Source organism: Cololabis saira, chromosome 17 (assembly GCF_033807715.1).
Source record: "Cololabis saira isolate AMF1-May2022 chromosome 17, fColSai1.1, whole genome shotgun sequence".
NCBI classification, from domain to species: Eukaryota; Metazoa; Chordata; class Actinopteri; order Beloniformes; family Belonidae; genus Cololabis; species Cololabis saira.
The window spans coordinates 17,707,000-17,723,595 of record NC_084603.1 but is presented as its reverse complement, the minus strand read 5'-3'; the positions used below and the strand labels follow the sequence as shown (position 1 = coordinate 17,723,595).

The following is a 16,596-nucleotide window of genomic DNA, read 5'->3' as shown; positions in this document are numbered from 1 at the left end:
CACTGAAGGTGCTCGGGCCCTAAATATGAACGTGGTGCTTGCTGTTATTCCGGGCGGTCTGACGAAGGAATTCCGACCGTTGGATGTCGGTGTGAACCGGCCGTTCAAAGTTAAGCCTGAATTATGGTTCCGCTTAAATCGACGCAGAGCCTACGCCATAGGGTACGGCGTAGGCTCTGCGTTGGTGTAACGCGGAACCATAATTCAGCCTTAAGGCTGCGAGCGGCGTGGGAGAGATGGATGACTGAGGGGGAACACAGTTTCACCAAGAGTGGAAGGCAGCGCGTTATGCCAAGTTATGCCACAGTTTGCAGATGGATTGTTGATGCGTGGGCTAACGTGTCTGCTGGGACTATTTTACGAGCTTTTGCAAAAGCCGGCATTTCTGAAGCGCCGCACGGCACGGAAAGTGACTGACAGCGAGGAAATTCGGACTGGCACAGCTGATTCAGCGGAGCTCTTTAATGCAGAAACAGAGGATGAGACTTCGTTGGGTTTGATTAATGTAAAAACTGAAATAAAGTACAATCAAACTAAGTTTTGATCCCACTCTATTTTTAAATACGCACACTTGTGTGCTTGTGTGTGTGTTCTGCGGCGCGCGTGTGTGTGTGTGTTGTAAGGCGGCGCTCCGTGTGTGTAGACGGCGCCTTTTCGTTCGGTGCGCCGTGTGTGTTTTAAATCCAGAAATGACACACAAAACTGAGGGTGCACCTTTCCACACGGCGCGCCAATGGTCGCGAAAATACAGTAGATTGTTTTGACTCAGTTTGTCCTATGAACAAACTGAGGACTATAATCTGATGAACATGCAACTTAGATTTTAGGATGCACAATGCTTTTTACAGTTTGTAATGTATAAAATCTAAATATATTGCAAAATTTGGATATTGCAATATCGTATCGTGATGTGTATGGTATCGTGATGTGTATGGTATCGTGATGTGTATGGTATCGTGATGTGTATGGTATCGTGATGTGTATGGTATCGTGATGTGTATGGTATCGTGATGTGTATGGTATCGTGATGTGTATGGTATCGTGATGTGTATGGTATCGTGATGTGTATGGTATCGTGATGTGTATCGTATCGTGATGTGTATCGTATCGTGATGTGTATCGTATCGTGATGTGTATCATATCGTGATGTGTATCGTGAGGTCCTTGACCACGCCCACTCCTAGCCCATGGTGCAGTTGTTGTTGGCCTACCCCACTGCAGAATCAGAGCAGCTTGTTTGCAATACTTTCACTCATTCATCAACAGGTAAGATGAGGGCTGTCATTGACAGTGTCTTTGACACAAGTCAGATAAGGTTTCAGTAGGAAAAAAGCAGAAAAAGAGGTGAAGGTGAGATCAGGAATAATTAGCCCCCAACAAACAGGCTTTCTGTTTTCCTTTCCTTTACTTCCACACTACCTAATTAACAACCACCAGTGGGGAAACCGGCCTACGCACAACACTCTCTCTTACCTTACGACATGAAACAGATTTTAATTATTTGTGTATATTATCATCAAGACAACGTTTTAAATGGAATCCTCTTCCTGGCCTTATTAAACAATGTCCTTTCACTGTCCTGCTATGATCCGAGTTGTTAAAATGCTGATACTCTCATCTGGACGCTTTCAATTAGTTTTTTATGGCCTCTGTGTTGCCTGCGGGCTCTTCACAGGGTGCTCCGATGTTTTTATGGAGTTTCTTGGTTTTAAATGTAGAGGATGGAAAAAAAATCCATGGCTTGAACCAAATCTGCACTCTGATAGAAATCTGCAGATGCCAAAATAAACCTTCAGTTGAAATCATTTACACTAAGGTTATGTGTGGCATATAGGGGTGTAACAATATATCGTGCCACCAAATTTCGCGATACAAAAACGTCACGATACGTGTCGTGGAGGTGACAAAGTCTATCGCGATATTGGGTTATTAATATTAATCTATTGTGTTGACTAGAAACGACCGCGCCTCGACCCGCGGACCAAAATCTTCCTCCACTCAGAAGAAACTAGTCCCGTTTTGAGCTCTGAACCTTTACTTATGTAAGGCTGGTGTAGAGTTAAGCCTTACCTTATTAAATTAAACCTTTTTGGGGTGGTGAGTAGGATAAACACGGGGGCAACTTCTGCTGAGTTCCAGTGTACTTTAATGTCCCTCAACAGTGTAGGATTTTAGAACATCAACACAGCACCTAGTGCCGTACTGTGGCGTATCACTCCGCCCAATCTAAAACAGACTAATCACTACAGATAAACTGACTAGTGTCATTATAGTCCCTGATTTACATCAGAATATAAAGAATATATTTATAAAATAATCAACCCTGAATTACCAAAATAACCTTCTTAACAAAAATAAATCTCCTCTTACACTTATAAGGTGAGCATGAATCAATCTTTTTTATGATGTAAAATTGTATTTATTTACTTTATTTATTTATTTATTTTTAATTAGTTGTTAAATTTCTGGAAAAGAAAAAAGTCAAATCATACATGAGAGAAACTATTCAGTTTGTGTCTAAATATTTGTACTTGTATGAAACTGAAGATGCATAATGCAAACCTGACATTTACTTTTAGTTCAGTTTGTGGAAAATGGTTGGCCTGGCTTTCTCTTTAAAACTTAAACAGTTATAAAGCATTACAAACTGTAACAATAGGGCAAACACACAGCATTGTTTTGTATTTTGTGTCTTTCAAATAAAAGACAATTTTTTCCAGTCACATGTTCCTCATTCAAGGTTGTTAAAAAAATACTGCTATAATATAGTATCGTTATCGTGACCTCAATATCGTGTATCGTACCGTATCGTGAGATTAGTGTATCGTTACACGCCTAGTGGCATATGAATAAAAGCACAACTTAAGTCAATTTGAAAGCATCCATCCATCCATCCATCCATCCATCCATCCATCCATCCATCCATCCATCCATCCATCCATCCATCCATCCATCCATCCATCCATCCATCCATCCATCCATCCATCCATCCATCCATCCATCCATCCTCTTCCGCTTATCTGGAACCGGGTCGCGGGGATAATATAATAATGTCTGGTCAGTGTCTATTTCACATCGATGAAGAGACCACGTTTCAGTTTCTAAGACACCTTTATCAACTTCATGCAACACTCTGCTTTTATTGCCCCTCGTATTTTTTTTACGTTCAATAAATGGTACAAAGCTCTGGGCTTGTATCTAGGATTTCCTGAGACCTGAGCTCATTTTGAAGTGTGATAAGCTCAATTTTGGCAGAAGAAAAGAGAAAGAGAAAACAGAAATTGAAATCGTTCAGAGACATTGAGGTGCACCAAAATGTATATCCCTACTGATTTTATATAAAACATTTTAAAAAAAACATTAGAGAAACAAAGTACAGGACTGTCTCAGAAAATTAGAATTTTGTGATGAAGTTCTTTATTTTCTGTAATGCAATTAAAAAAACAAAAATGTCATACATTCTGGATTCATTACAAATCAACTGAAATATTGCAAGCCTTTTATTATTTTAATATTGCTGATTATGGTTTACAGTTTAAGATTAAGATTCCCAGAATATTCTAATTTTTTGAGATAGGATATTTGAGTTTTCTTAAGCTGTAAACCATGATCAGCAATATTAAAATAATAAAAGGCTTGTAATATTTCAGTTGATTTGTAATGAATCCAGAATGTAGGACATTTTTGTTTTTTTAATTGCATTACAGAAAATAAAGGACTTTATCACAATATTCTTATTTTTGAGACAGTCCTGTACTCCTTTTTCAAATTGTTTGCTTATCCAGACATAATCTTGGCTATTCTTAATGTAAACTTAGAGTAGGACTTGTTATTTTGAGTACGCTGTAGCATTTCAACAATGTTGACTGTCTTACGGGAACGTGTTTTCCACACCAATATCATTAAATCTGCTTCCTATAGCTCTTCATGCATACAGTAGGTAACCAGTCTCTCAGAAGCCGTTTTCATGTGGAGGAATGAGCTGAGCAGCTCACAAATTGGACCCAATGGAAGTACAAAGTAAATCACTGAGGATTTTTTTCTTTTTTTTTTTCCAGCATTTGCCATCACAAGTAATTTCACACTGGCACACTAATGATGAAATCTTCTGTATAGCATCTTTAAGCTGACAGCTGGAAGTCACCTCAGATCTAGGTCACATCCTTAGTTAAGTTCTTTGCTTAATTAAAACTGTAGGTTATTCCAGTCCGGTCACATTCGATGAGCGAGTGCTTGAGATGTTTGACGTAAATGTCGACGCTCCGAGGTCGCGCGAGGTGAAGGACGGGAGAACGCGAGGATATACTGTAATGTTGATCAGATGAATAATGCAGCGATGTCAAGCATTCAGTGCGGCAGCTAGAGTGCTTTTCCTGGTTAAAAGAAAAGTAGAAATTAAGATAAGAGACAACTTCTCAAAGACATAAGAACAAGTGTGACACAGAGATGGAAAACAGGAAGTTAATCTTTGAGCTTGAAGTATAAAAAGTCAAAAGACTGAGAAGTACGGTAGACTGTTTAACTGTCTCTCAATTATTGCATTTATATGGTGTTGTAAATTGGACCAGAACTGGCCTAGGAGCTCTGTACATGCCCGCCACAAACTTTGACCATAGAATCGCTGGCAGAATCTGATACGGAAAAGAAAACACAAGTGCAGCGGTCGGCAACCCAAAATGTTGAAAGAGCCATATTGGACCAAAAACACAAAAAAACAAATATGTCTGGAGCCGCAAAAAATGACAAGTCTTGTATAAGTCTTAGAATGAAGGCAAGCGGGGGAAGTCGAAATGTCAAGAAAAAAGTCGAAATTTTGAGAAAAAAGTCGAAATTTTGAGAAAAAAATTGAAATGTTGAGAAAAAAGTCGAAATGTCGAGAAAAAAAGTCAAAATGTTGAGAAAAAAGTTGAAATGTCAAGACTAAAAAAGGAAAGGAAAAAGGAAGAAAAAAAGAGAAAAAATGGAAAAAGAAGGAAAAAAAGAGAAAAAAAGAAGAAAAAAGAAGGAAAAAAGGAAAAAAAGAAAAAAGGAAAAAAAAGGTCAAACATTTTTGAAAAAGCTCCAGGAGCCACTAGGGCGGCGCTAAAGAGCCGCCCGCATGCGGCTCTAGAGCCGCGGGTTGCCGACCCCTGCACTAGCCATTGTTCATTTTTGCTGCCGCAACCTAAACCAAAGGGGAATCTGTTGTTTTGGTGTGTGGTGTAGGAGCCCAACTGGAAAAGCTGAAAGCAGTAACTATTTTACATCACGTCACATATAGCAGGGGATTTTATCCAAAGTGACTTCCAACAGAGGAATACAACCAAGCTACTAGCATAGAAGAGTACATGGTAGGTGTAGATGAAACAGTATTTAAATAAGTGTTCCACGATAGAAAACACGTAGAAATTAAGTACTGTACATATAAATATCAGGAAACTCGATTCATAGTCAAATATTAATGTCCATGGACCACTGGTTCTTGGTAACTGTACCAAATATTAATGTCCATGGACCACTGGTTCTTGGTAACTGTACCAAATATTAATGTCCATGGACCACTGGTTCTTGGTAACTGTACCAAATATTAATGTCCATGGACCACTGGTTCTTGGTAACTGTACCAAATATTAATGTCCATGGACCACTGGTTCTTGGTAACTGTACCAAATATTAATGTCCATGGACCACTGGTTCTTGGTAACTGTACCAAATATTAATGTCCATGGACCACTGGTTCTTGGTAACTGTACCAAATATTAATGTCCATGGACCACTGGTTCTTGGTAACTGTACGGGTCACTGTCAAGTCCAACTGCCTTTAATTTAAGCCAATAAGCGGTTTGTTATCTCGTCTTCTCCACTAGTTGCAGCTGTTTTTGCCACTCAGTGCGAGTAAGGGGGCTGGTCCAGTGGGGAAGTGACGTCAATGCAGACCTTCTATCTTCCTGTCTCGCGGTTACCGTACCAATAACTCAACAGTACCGTGAGCAGAAGATTCTCCTATTATGAAAATGTGGTTGTAAATTAAACAATATTAATTTAGTCCACAGGTGGACGGTACCTGCAACGTTTAATATCTGCTTGTGATTTCTAAGCAACGTGATTTGGCCGAAATGAACTCCCCTCATTTTGCCCCATTAGATCGGGGTTAATTTGAGCCGGTCTCAGATCCATCGGTCAGACGTGTCTCCAGTGTCTCCGAGCCCAGAACACTGTTCACTGTTTTATGATTTTGAAACCTAATTTTGCGTGCTGGGAGATTGTTTAATCATTCATGTTTGGTTCAGTGGTTAATAAAACATTTTTCCTGTAATTTGAAAAAGTCAGAATGCCTATTTATTTCAATTTCTTTAGACTTTAAAGTTTAGCAATAAGTGCCAAAACAAGTTCCCTTGAAGTTCCAACTGTTGGAAGAAGAGAAAAGTACTTATTTGCCCCCCTGGGAAAAGACACTGCTGGTGGCGGTGTGTGTATTTGACTGCGTGTATATGTTGTGTGATCACACAATCTGCTCAAACATCCCTAAATTATTCTAAATTGCGTCTGGTGAGGTCTGCCTTGATCCCAGTGGCACTACAAACGTTCTGGGCTCCTGCCCAGATTCTACTGAGTTATCCTGTTAGCAGTGATCGGGTAAAGGAGGAGCTTCAAAAAATATTCTAAAAACTGGTTACAAAGTCAGGTAAATTAATGCACGCTGGAAATTTTGAAAAGACCAACAGCAGGACCATTTATATTCACATAGAGTAGCTATTTCAAAGGTGACAATTTATTCTCTTGTTTTGTAAAGTTGACACACGTTCTCTCATTTTAAACCGTATAACAAGGAACTCAGCGCCGTTTTGGAGTAATTAAACCATGGCAGCTCAAACTCCATTGGCCGGTCAGGAACACAGCTCCACACCGAGATAGGACAGCAGAACCAATCCGACAATAGAGGGAATGCGCATGACGTCACATTCCCTCTCTCCGGGCCCGTCTCCGGTCCCCCCCGCGGCGGGGTGCCCCTCTGGTCCTGGAGGGCCACTTTCGTGGGGGCGGGTGCTCCTGCAGCCGGGGCAGGCTGGCCCCTCGTCGGGTGGGGGTCGTTTGCCACGCACGCTCGTGTTTTGGTCGGTTCCGTGTTGGTTACGTGTTTCGCTTGTGTTTTTTTTTGCAGATTTTCAGTGCAGTCAGATGCTGGCGTCATGATGCATTGCTGGAAGCTGTCCACACCGTCAACACAAACAGCCCTGTAGCACCCTATAATGTAATGATTTCCTATAATGTAATAATTTCCTGAAAATGTAATAAAATTTGCACTTAACTCAATCGAAAATGTAATAAAATCCAATAATGTAATAACTTCACCAATAATGTAATAAAATATCCTGACTGATATTGTAATAACATTTTTACCGATAATGTAATACCTTATTACATTATTGGGAATTTATTACATTTTTAGGTGGGTCATTTTTTTTTTTTTCAAAACTGATAATGTAATACTTGACAGATAATATAATATGTTAATTTTCAGTCCAGAGTTCTACATTTTGTGTTTTAAGAATCTAAGAATGTTATATACGCTGGATTTGAAACACCAGAATGAATATTGGGTTAAATTGCAGACTTTGAGTACCATGCAATAAATTCCCAATAATGTAATAAGGTATTACATTATTGGTAAAAATGTTATTACAATATCAGTCAGGATATTTTATTACATTATTGAGGAAGTTATTACATTATTGGGTTTTATTACATTTTCAATTAAGTTAAGTGCAAATTTTATTACATTTTCAGGCGTTATTACATTTTCAGGAAATTATTACATTATAGGAAATTATTACATTATAGGGTGCTACAAGCCCTTTTAATCAATCGTAGAATCAGACCGATTAAGCCAATCCTGACCTTACGACAGTAGTTACAAGTTACAAAATAAAAGCTTGCATCATAGAGTTTTGCAAGACATAACATTTATTTTGCACGGAAATACAAAAACATCTCATACTGTGTCATTTCTTGACTTTACGTCAGCATCTAATGTAAAAATACATTCAGGAAAGCATACCATGTCTTCTTAAGCGATATACTTTTTATATATGGATCATCGTGTGGGTCATCTGAAATAGAAAATTGATAGCTTACAGGAATCCTAATGTATTTTGCATTGTTATCTGCACAAGAGAGCGTGTTCACCAGACGGATGGATTTAATTCCTTTCTTAAGACCAGATCATTGCAGCTGGATCGCCACACACCATTATACCGAACTAATATTTGCGCAGTGCAGACGGCAATTGCAATTATAGGCAGCGTGCAGAGAAACCTAACAAGACATTAGAGTGAAAAATGGGTTTCTTACAGTGATATACAGCATATCTCTCATGTGGACATATAGTTATTGTACTATCGGCCGCTGTGACTGTGCTTGACGTTGGAGATAACGCTTATCCACACGCTGCTCGCCTTACCTTCGGAACGGCCTGACGCCATTCATCACTGCACGTTCACGGGCTTCATTACAGCGATAGATATCTTACACATCAGTGTGCACTATTTGAAAAACCAGTTTATTCCTGATTGAATTCAGGAGAAGGAGAACCGTCTTCTATTATTTTTTTCTTCATAAAGCTCTCCTGCTAATATGCCTCCACTGACTCTTTTTTTTTTACACTTCAAACTGATAACTTAGAGTCTATTTAAACATGTCATTCTGTTTCTTTGTCTTGCACTCCCTGAGATCCCTCTGAATAAATAAAGTTATGATTAGCACAATGTCAAAATCCCTCTCTTTCAGGCTCTTGTGGCAGATAAAAGGATTTTTTTATTGCTTATACTGGATTCGGGATTGTATAAATTAATTTATCTTTTTTTTTTTTTAACCTTGTCTGCACACGTCATGCACTGGAAATCTGCAACAAAAACCACAGACAAAACACAAAACCGACACGGAACTGACCAAAACACGAGCAGCAATCGACCCAAATCTCGAGATCTGATCACGGTCTGAGCTAAGCTACCGCTACCGCTAACTAACCCCAAAAACTACAGAGCAAGCATGCAGGTGAACAAGCCAGTGTGTATGTCTATGTGTGTGTGTGCGTGTATGTATATGATCATGTGTTTGTGTGTGTGTGTGTGTGTGTGTGTGTGTGTGTGTGTGTGTGTGTGTGTGTGTGTGTGTGTGTGTGTGTGTGTGTGTGTGTGTGTGTGTGTGTGTGTGTGTGTGTGTGTGTAATAATCCTATCAAAGCTCCACCTGAAGTGTATCTATAGTGGTGGAGGGGGGGAGACAACCCCGCCATATAAATTCATTTATCAAATCACATTAAGCTTGGGATGACTAAGGAACTCCCATTGGTGGAAACAATGTTTGACCAACATGTTTGGGAACCAGTGAAGTGTGGTTGAGGTTCATGGTTGGTGAGGCAATGACTCCTTTAGTGTCAGATTTACAAATATATAAACCAAAAAGGGAAAAGGGTAGCTTATTCAATTGGCTACTGGTTATTCATATCTCATCAGCATTCTTCACAAAAAAACTCACGGGTACACACACACGCGCGTGCACACACGGTACATATTACAGATACGTAAAGGTAAGAAAAATGTGCATTTGCTCTACTACACCCTACATGTGTTGGCCGTCGCAATTCTATAATTCATACAACATAAATGAGAGTATAGACTGGTGTACAAAACCACAGATTTAAATTTTGACCTTTACTGAAATATTCAGTTGTTTTTAAAACGTTTAATTCTGATACTTTAATCAATTTACAGATCGCTCAACAAAAAGCATGAAAAGAAAAACAAAGAATATTTTATTTGAGGCCAAAATTTAGCTTTTAAATATTCTATTGTATTTTTCTTAGTCTAATCTCTTTTTTATAAGATTGAAATCAAAAGTGTTTGTATCCGTTGGCTCACGTTCGCCCCCTTCAGGTGAGGCAGAGTATTGTCTGCCTCACCCTGGGCCTTTTTCACTGCGGTTTTATTTTTTAAACTTTAATGGTTAAAGACATTAGCCAGACTGTGGAAAATCAGGTCAAATTAACGTATCATTGCAAACATTATATTGGTGACATGCAGAGATACGGCAACCAGCACAGGGCAATCGCAGTATCAACCCAGTTTGTGATGGATTGATCAATCATACCGCCCATCTCTAACCTGAACAGCTCCAGCAATCACTCTCATTGAAAAGGAAACTCTTCAAACTCTTCAAACTCTTCAAACAGGCGTAGCTTTTCCATCTTTAAAACAGCTCATCGAGGCAACTGCTTGTTTCTCCCAGTTTAACCCTTGTGCTGTGTTTGGGTCAAGGAGGGAGGAAGGGAAGAAGGGAGGAAAGAAGGAAGGAAGGAAGAAAGAAAAGAAGGAAAGAAGGAAGAGAGAAAAGAAGGAAGGGAGGATGGGAGAAAAGGAAGGGAGAAAAGAAGGAAGGGAGGAAAGAAGGAAGGAAGGAAGGAATGGAGAAAAGAAGGAAGGAAGGAAAGAAGGGAAAAAAGAAAGAAGGGAGGGAGGAAAGAAGGGAGTAAGGAAGGAAAGAAGAGAGGAAAGAAGGACGGAAGGAAGGAATGGAGAAAAGAAGGAAGGAAGGAAAGAAGGGAAAAAAGAAGGAAGGGAGGGAGGAAAGAAGGAAGGAATGGAGAAAAGAAGGAAGGAAGGAAATAAGGGAGGGAATAAGGAAGGAAGGAAGAAAGAAAAGAAGGGAGGGAGGAAAGAAGGGAGAAAGGAAGGAAGGGAGGAAAGAAGGAAGGGAGGAAAGAAGGAAGGAAGGGATAAAAGAAGGAAGGAAGGAAAGAAGAGAGGAAAGAAGGAAGGAAGGAAGGAAGGAAGGAATGGAGAAAAGAAGGAAGGAATGGAGAAAAGAAGGAAGGAAGGAAATAAGGGAGGAAATAAGGAAGGAAGGAAGAAAGAAAAGAAGGGAGGGAGGAAAGAAGGGAGAAAGGAAGGAAGGGAGGAAAGAAGGAAGGAAGGGAGGAAAGAAGGAAGGAAGGGAGGAAAGAAGGAAGGAAGGAAGGAAGGAATGGAGAAAAGAAGGAAAGAAGGGAAAAAAGAAGGAAGGAAAGAAGGGGGGAAGGAAAGAAGGGAGGAAAGAAGGAAGGAAGGGAGAAAAGAAGGAAAGAGGTTCGGATCGTTGCTGCCGCACCTCACGTTTCAGCCCCATATTTGAACAGGAAATTGGCAAATTCAGCGATTTGACTCTAAAAAATGTTCTAAATTACATACATAAGGATCAGTGAACAAATATTAATATAATTTGATGTTATAATTATTTATTTTTTTACTTGTCATGATGACAGGTGAGGCTCTGCTCACCTGCCTCCCCTGACCGCACATCCCTGTTGGGAACATAGTTGAGGTGTCATATGTTCCTTTTTCCCCTGTCAACCTAGAACGGAGGAATTTTGAAACCTTGCCACACACAGGAAGCTTGTTCATGAGACATTAACAAGTGAACGGATGGAGGACACATTTATACATCAAACTTCAGCCGCCCTGTGACGGTTCTGTCGGGGGAGAGAAGACAACGTGCATGACGGCGACGACACGGCCCCTGAGAAACTGGCAGCAGTTCAGCGTGCGGAGGTGGAGTCTTTCCGTGGTGGAATAGAGGGCCACCTAAAGTGGCTGTGACAGCAGAAGAGACAGCTAAGCCCCAAATGTGCTGCAGCTCACAAAATCCCGAGCAAACAAGGCCCACTGAAATAAATACTGGATGACAGAAGGCAGCAGAGACTGTGACTGAGAGGTAGAAAAGAGGTGAACACGGATCTCTTGGTGGCCGTGTGTAGAGTAAATGGCCCCCGCTGACGCGAGCTGACAGCGGAGGATGCTCTTCTCCAGCTTGGCCTTCATTTTCGCAACCTGAACCCGGTCCAGCAATCACTCTCATTGAAAAGGAATGCTCTTTTTAGTTCTTGTCCAAACCGATTTCAACTGCTCTAAAGATATGCAACATCTCTACTCCATCTCTTCAAACAGGCGTAGCTTTTCCGTCTTTAAAACAGCTCATCGAGGCAACTGCTTGTTTTTCCCAGTTTAAAGTTGTATGCATTCTTTATTTAAACGTGTACCAAAATATGCCCTTCCTCCTTGCTCCACCTCCACTCTTCCTGCATGAAAACCTGAGAATAGTGAAGTGCTTCCAGGCATAAAAACATCTCTAGCTTCCAAATCAATCCTGACATCCCAAATCTTTACGAATGAGAGTCACTCAAACATGCAGTCAGGGGGCTGCAGAGACAAAGTTCAGGTCTGGTAAAATGGATGTGTTACTTGCATCACGACATGTGTTGTTTTTGTCAGCCTGTTTGCAATTTTAGTTTTAGTCTAGGTTTTGGGTCAAGCTATCATTTTAGTTTTTAGTAGTTTTAGTCACGTTCATAGTCCTTTTAGTCGTGTCAAGTTTAATTCGACTAAAAGTCTGAGCATTTTAGTCTTATTTTAGTCAGAATTGTCCACAACCAAAAAAAAAAAACTGATGACATTTTAGTCTAGTTTTAGTCAAAGATTGTATTTAGCCAAACCCATTTTACAATTCAAACAAGGTTATCTTATTATTAGTGCCACGGCTGTGCCAAGAGGCACTCCTCCATAGCTATGCCATAGCATAACTATTGTTATCCTGCGTGTATATTTTTCATTTTCCAGCCAGATTTCGTTTCGCTACTCCTCCTACAGATATCGGAAGACCCAGGCGAATCATATATGAAAACGTGTGTCTCAATCGGGAATAGTGTGCTGTTACTTTTGGTGTTGAAATTCCCATTTTTCCCAAAGTTATTCCCCCAAAAAACGGCCAAAAAACCCCATTCAAAGTGGATGGGAAAATGTAAAAAAAAAGCCAAAATTCACCTTTTTTTTTGAGTCACCTAACTTTGTCATACTTGCACGTAGAAATGTCATTCAAACTTCAAAACAGAGGAAAACTTCTCTTCTCTCTCCAAACCTGAAACAGTTTTTTCCTAAGATGTACAATTTTCAAGATATGAGCACTCAAGCGAGGACTGGAAATCACTTTTTTGTCAAATCTAGAGTGCGGACCGTGTCATTTGCTAGAGTGCGAGAAACAGTGAAAAAATAACTTGATTTCTTATTTGTAACTCGAACTCACGGCCAAACCGTAAAGCTAAATAATTTTTGGTCAGAATGTAGACATAGGTGTTGGGATTCATAAAATGTTACTTTGACAGGCGGGGTATGCACACAATTTAAATGGGGGGGGGGGGGGGGGGGGGGGTAAAGCGGCGCCAATTCCTGCCTTGGTCTCCATTGATTGCAATGTAATCAAAAATTTTCTTCAAAAAAATCTCACTCACTTTGTTTTCGCACTGACGTTACTCACACATTTTAAGGAATATCTGAATTAAGATTGTCAGAATCTGCCAGGTTCTGTGTCTCTCACGATGTCTTTGTTTTTCTGCTAGGAGCTACGGTTTTCTCACAAATCAGTTATTTGAGAGCTTGTCAGAAGGCAAAATCTGGGTTTTTCTTACAGCCAAACCGGAAGGTTCTGAAGTCGAGGTTCTTGTTGCCGGGGCAACCAGAGCTCAGCTGCTGACTCATTCAGCCAGAACTGGTCACATGACTCAGTCAGTACAGACTTCATATACTTTAACCTGTAAAATGGAGAAATTTGAACGGTTTCACATAGAGAGTCGTGGGTGGTGTCATTGGACTCAGTATTGAGTCCTTGACTATGATTGGTGCAAATTAGCCCCACCCCTTTTTCTGATTGGTCGATCCCAATTTTCTGCAATAACTTTTGAATGGTTTGACATAGAGAGTCATGGGTTGTGTCATCGGACTCGGTATTGAGTCCTTGACCATGATTGGTGCAAATTAGCCCCGCCCCTTCTTCTGATTGACCGATGTGTGATATTCCGATAACTTTTGAATGGTTTGACATAGAGAGTCGTGGATGGTGTCATTGGACTCGGTATTGAGTCCTTGACCATGATTGGTGCAAATTAGCCCCGCCCCTTTTTCTGATTGGTCAATATGTGATAGTCCGATAACTTTTGCATGGTTTGACATAGAGAGTCGTGGATGGTGTCTTCTGACTTAGTTTTGAGTCCTTCACTTTTATTGCTGAAAAATGCAGCAATGTACACAAATGGGCAGCAGCCCCCCGTGGCACTCTCGAAATTTCTGCGAAGAAATTTTCTAGTTATATTATTGTTACCTTATAGACTTATAGACAACATATTTATTTTTCCACATTTCTCCCCATCTTTTTCTTTTTCGACGACACATTCGGTTTTCTTTTCCACGTCTATGTAGGGAAAGTGCATCCAAAGATTGTCTCTATTTAAAATTTCATGGAAAAACATGTCTGAATATAATTTTATTGAGCAGAATCCTTTCTATGCTGCCACTCTGTACATTTCAAGTATTTCAAGCCAGATCCATTTTAACTCTATACAACATAAGAATGCACAGAAAGATGACGGAGAGAGAGATAGGAAACTGGTGCCTTAATGGCAGGGAAGCCTGAATCATCAGCACTCTTTTGCCACCACTTTTCCGAAGGATGCAAGGTAAAGTGCAGATGTCTAAAAGCCAGTAACTGTGCATCCCCTGCACTGTGGTCTGCTTGGTCGCTGATACCTATCATTCACAATCAATTTTCTGAAAGGTTTGAGAGTGGGACGAATGAAAAGGCAATGCACTTACTGCTTGACAGATGATGGGGTATTTGATTCGATTGATGCCACCGGCAAACACAGCGAAGGTCAGAGCCGTGTGGAAACAGAAGTTGAGAAGCATGTGCCATCCTTTCCGACTGATGCGGATTGAGCTGCCAAAAAGACAGAAAATAAAATCATCAGATCCACACCCCAAAGCATGTGTTCTCTTATAACATACAATATATGAATAAAATGTAAGGAAGGAATAAAATTTGGTTTTGAAATTAGAGATTGCCCTGTATTGCTGCTTGTTTGAAAAATTCAAACAAGTATTTCCACCCAGAGAGTCACAGACGTACAATAAAAGAGGACCTGGCTGAGCAGCCCGGACACCGATATTGTGTCACCAGGATGCAGATTATCCCTGTAAATGATGAACGCTTCAGTGGAACTGAATGCTGCATATTTATTCTTTATATAGATCGTTACAGCCGTTCAGTTACAGAATCAATGTCATTGTTTCGACATCCAAATCTTCATGAAAACTAGACATTCCTAGCCAGGGGTGAAAGTAAGCCGGTACGATCCGGTACTCTGTACCACCAAAAGATTCTGTGCCGGCACGCAGTACCGGGAAAAAAAACTAACAAATTACTGACAATAATCTGTCTAAAGCGAGTCTCAAACTTTCGATCTCTCACACCAAAGACGGCGGCGCCGACCGCTCAGCCATGACTCAGCTCAGCCTTCTTTTGGTCATACATTTATATAAACCTATCACAAAGACTGAGCGAGGAGAGACGGACACAGTGATATAATATTGCTACACTAAAGTCCCGACCTGTTTTTTCGTACGAATAATTTTTTAAATATTTGTACAATATAAATATTAGTAAAACCCCACTATTTGTGCTTTTGTGAATAGCATATTCCAGTCTTTACTTCCTAAACACACACACTGCATGGAAGGGAGCGTTTGATTTATTGTTCACGTAACGTTACTTTTTATTTTTCACGACCAAAACACGCACTTTATTTATGTCATGTGCACCGACGGGCAAGGACAAAAAATAAATGATTCCACAAAAATTCCAAAGATTTTTGTGGTTGGCTGACACATTACCAGCATAGTTGTGATTGGTTTTCATTTTCAGGAAAAAAAAAGAAAAGCGGCAAAATTGTTTTTTTTTTTTGCTTTGATGAAAAAAATAAATAAGAAGTTATCTTCCATTTCAATGCACACATTGTAAGAGACATTTTACTGATGAACTGCTGATGAATTCAACTAAATCTTTTCTAATTTGAAACAAAACATATTGTTATGATTTTGAAAGTTTTGTCAACATTTACAAATTATTCTGTGACAATCCTTGGTCCGCACTGGACTTTATTTACACCATTTAAATAAATAATTTGCTATAGGCCTACACAGTGTCAAGTGTTTCTAATTTCTACACCGTGCAGGCGTTAAAAATTGAATGCGTGTTCAGGGATGAAGGAGCTGGTGGTGGGAGGAGAACAATGATGAAGGTTGGGGTCGTAGTACCAGCAAGAACTTTAATCTACTTTCACCCCTGTTCCTAGTTTGTACTTGTAGATCAAAGGTGGATGTTTCCTGTAGCGAAGTTTCAGAATGTAACACATAAGTTTGTGATGGGGAGGAAGATGCTGCTTGAAGTCGGGAGCCGTTTGGCAGGCTAATCTCAGTTTTGGTGAGTCAGAATAGCTCCAGCACAGGAAGAGGATTAATTTAACTCCTCGCCACATAACACATCATGCTAATTTTAGAGACACTGACCTCAGGCAAATGGATAATTCAAAGATTTTCTTTTTTTCTTTTTCTCACAAATGAATGTTTTATTGAGCAGAAAACCTCCCCATGTAGTTCCTTCAGCCACGAACAAACATACAGTACAGGTACTGGTTTAATTCATTTCAGTTCCTTTATTGTCATTATAAGCAGTGCGAACAACAAAATTAGATAGCAAC

General features: G+C 40.0%; 1 protein-coding gene across 1 annotated transcript in view; it reads right to left on the bottom strand.

Annotated features, from left to right (window-relative positions):
* LOC133464113 (adhesion G protein-coupled receptor A3) overlaps nucleotides 1-16,596 on the bottom strand; it is a 388,915-nt gene that overhangs the window by 50,206 nt on the left and 322,113 nt on the right. Inside the window, 1 exon segment of the mRNA XM_061746099.1 lies at nucleotides 14,654-14,777. Coding sequence (XP_061602083.1) covers nucleotides 14,654-14,777 — 124 coding nt within the window.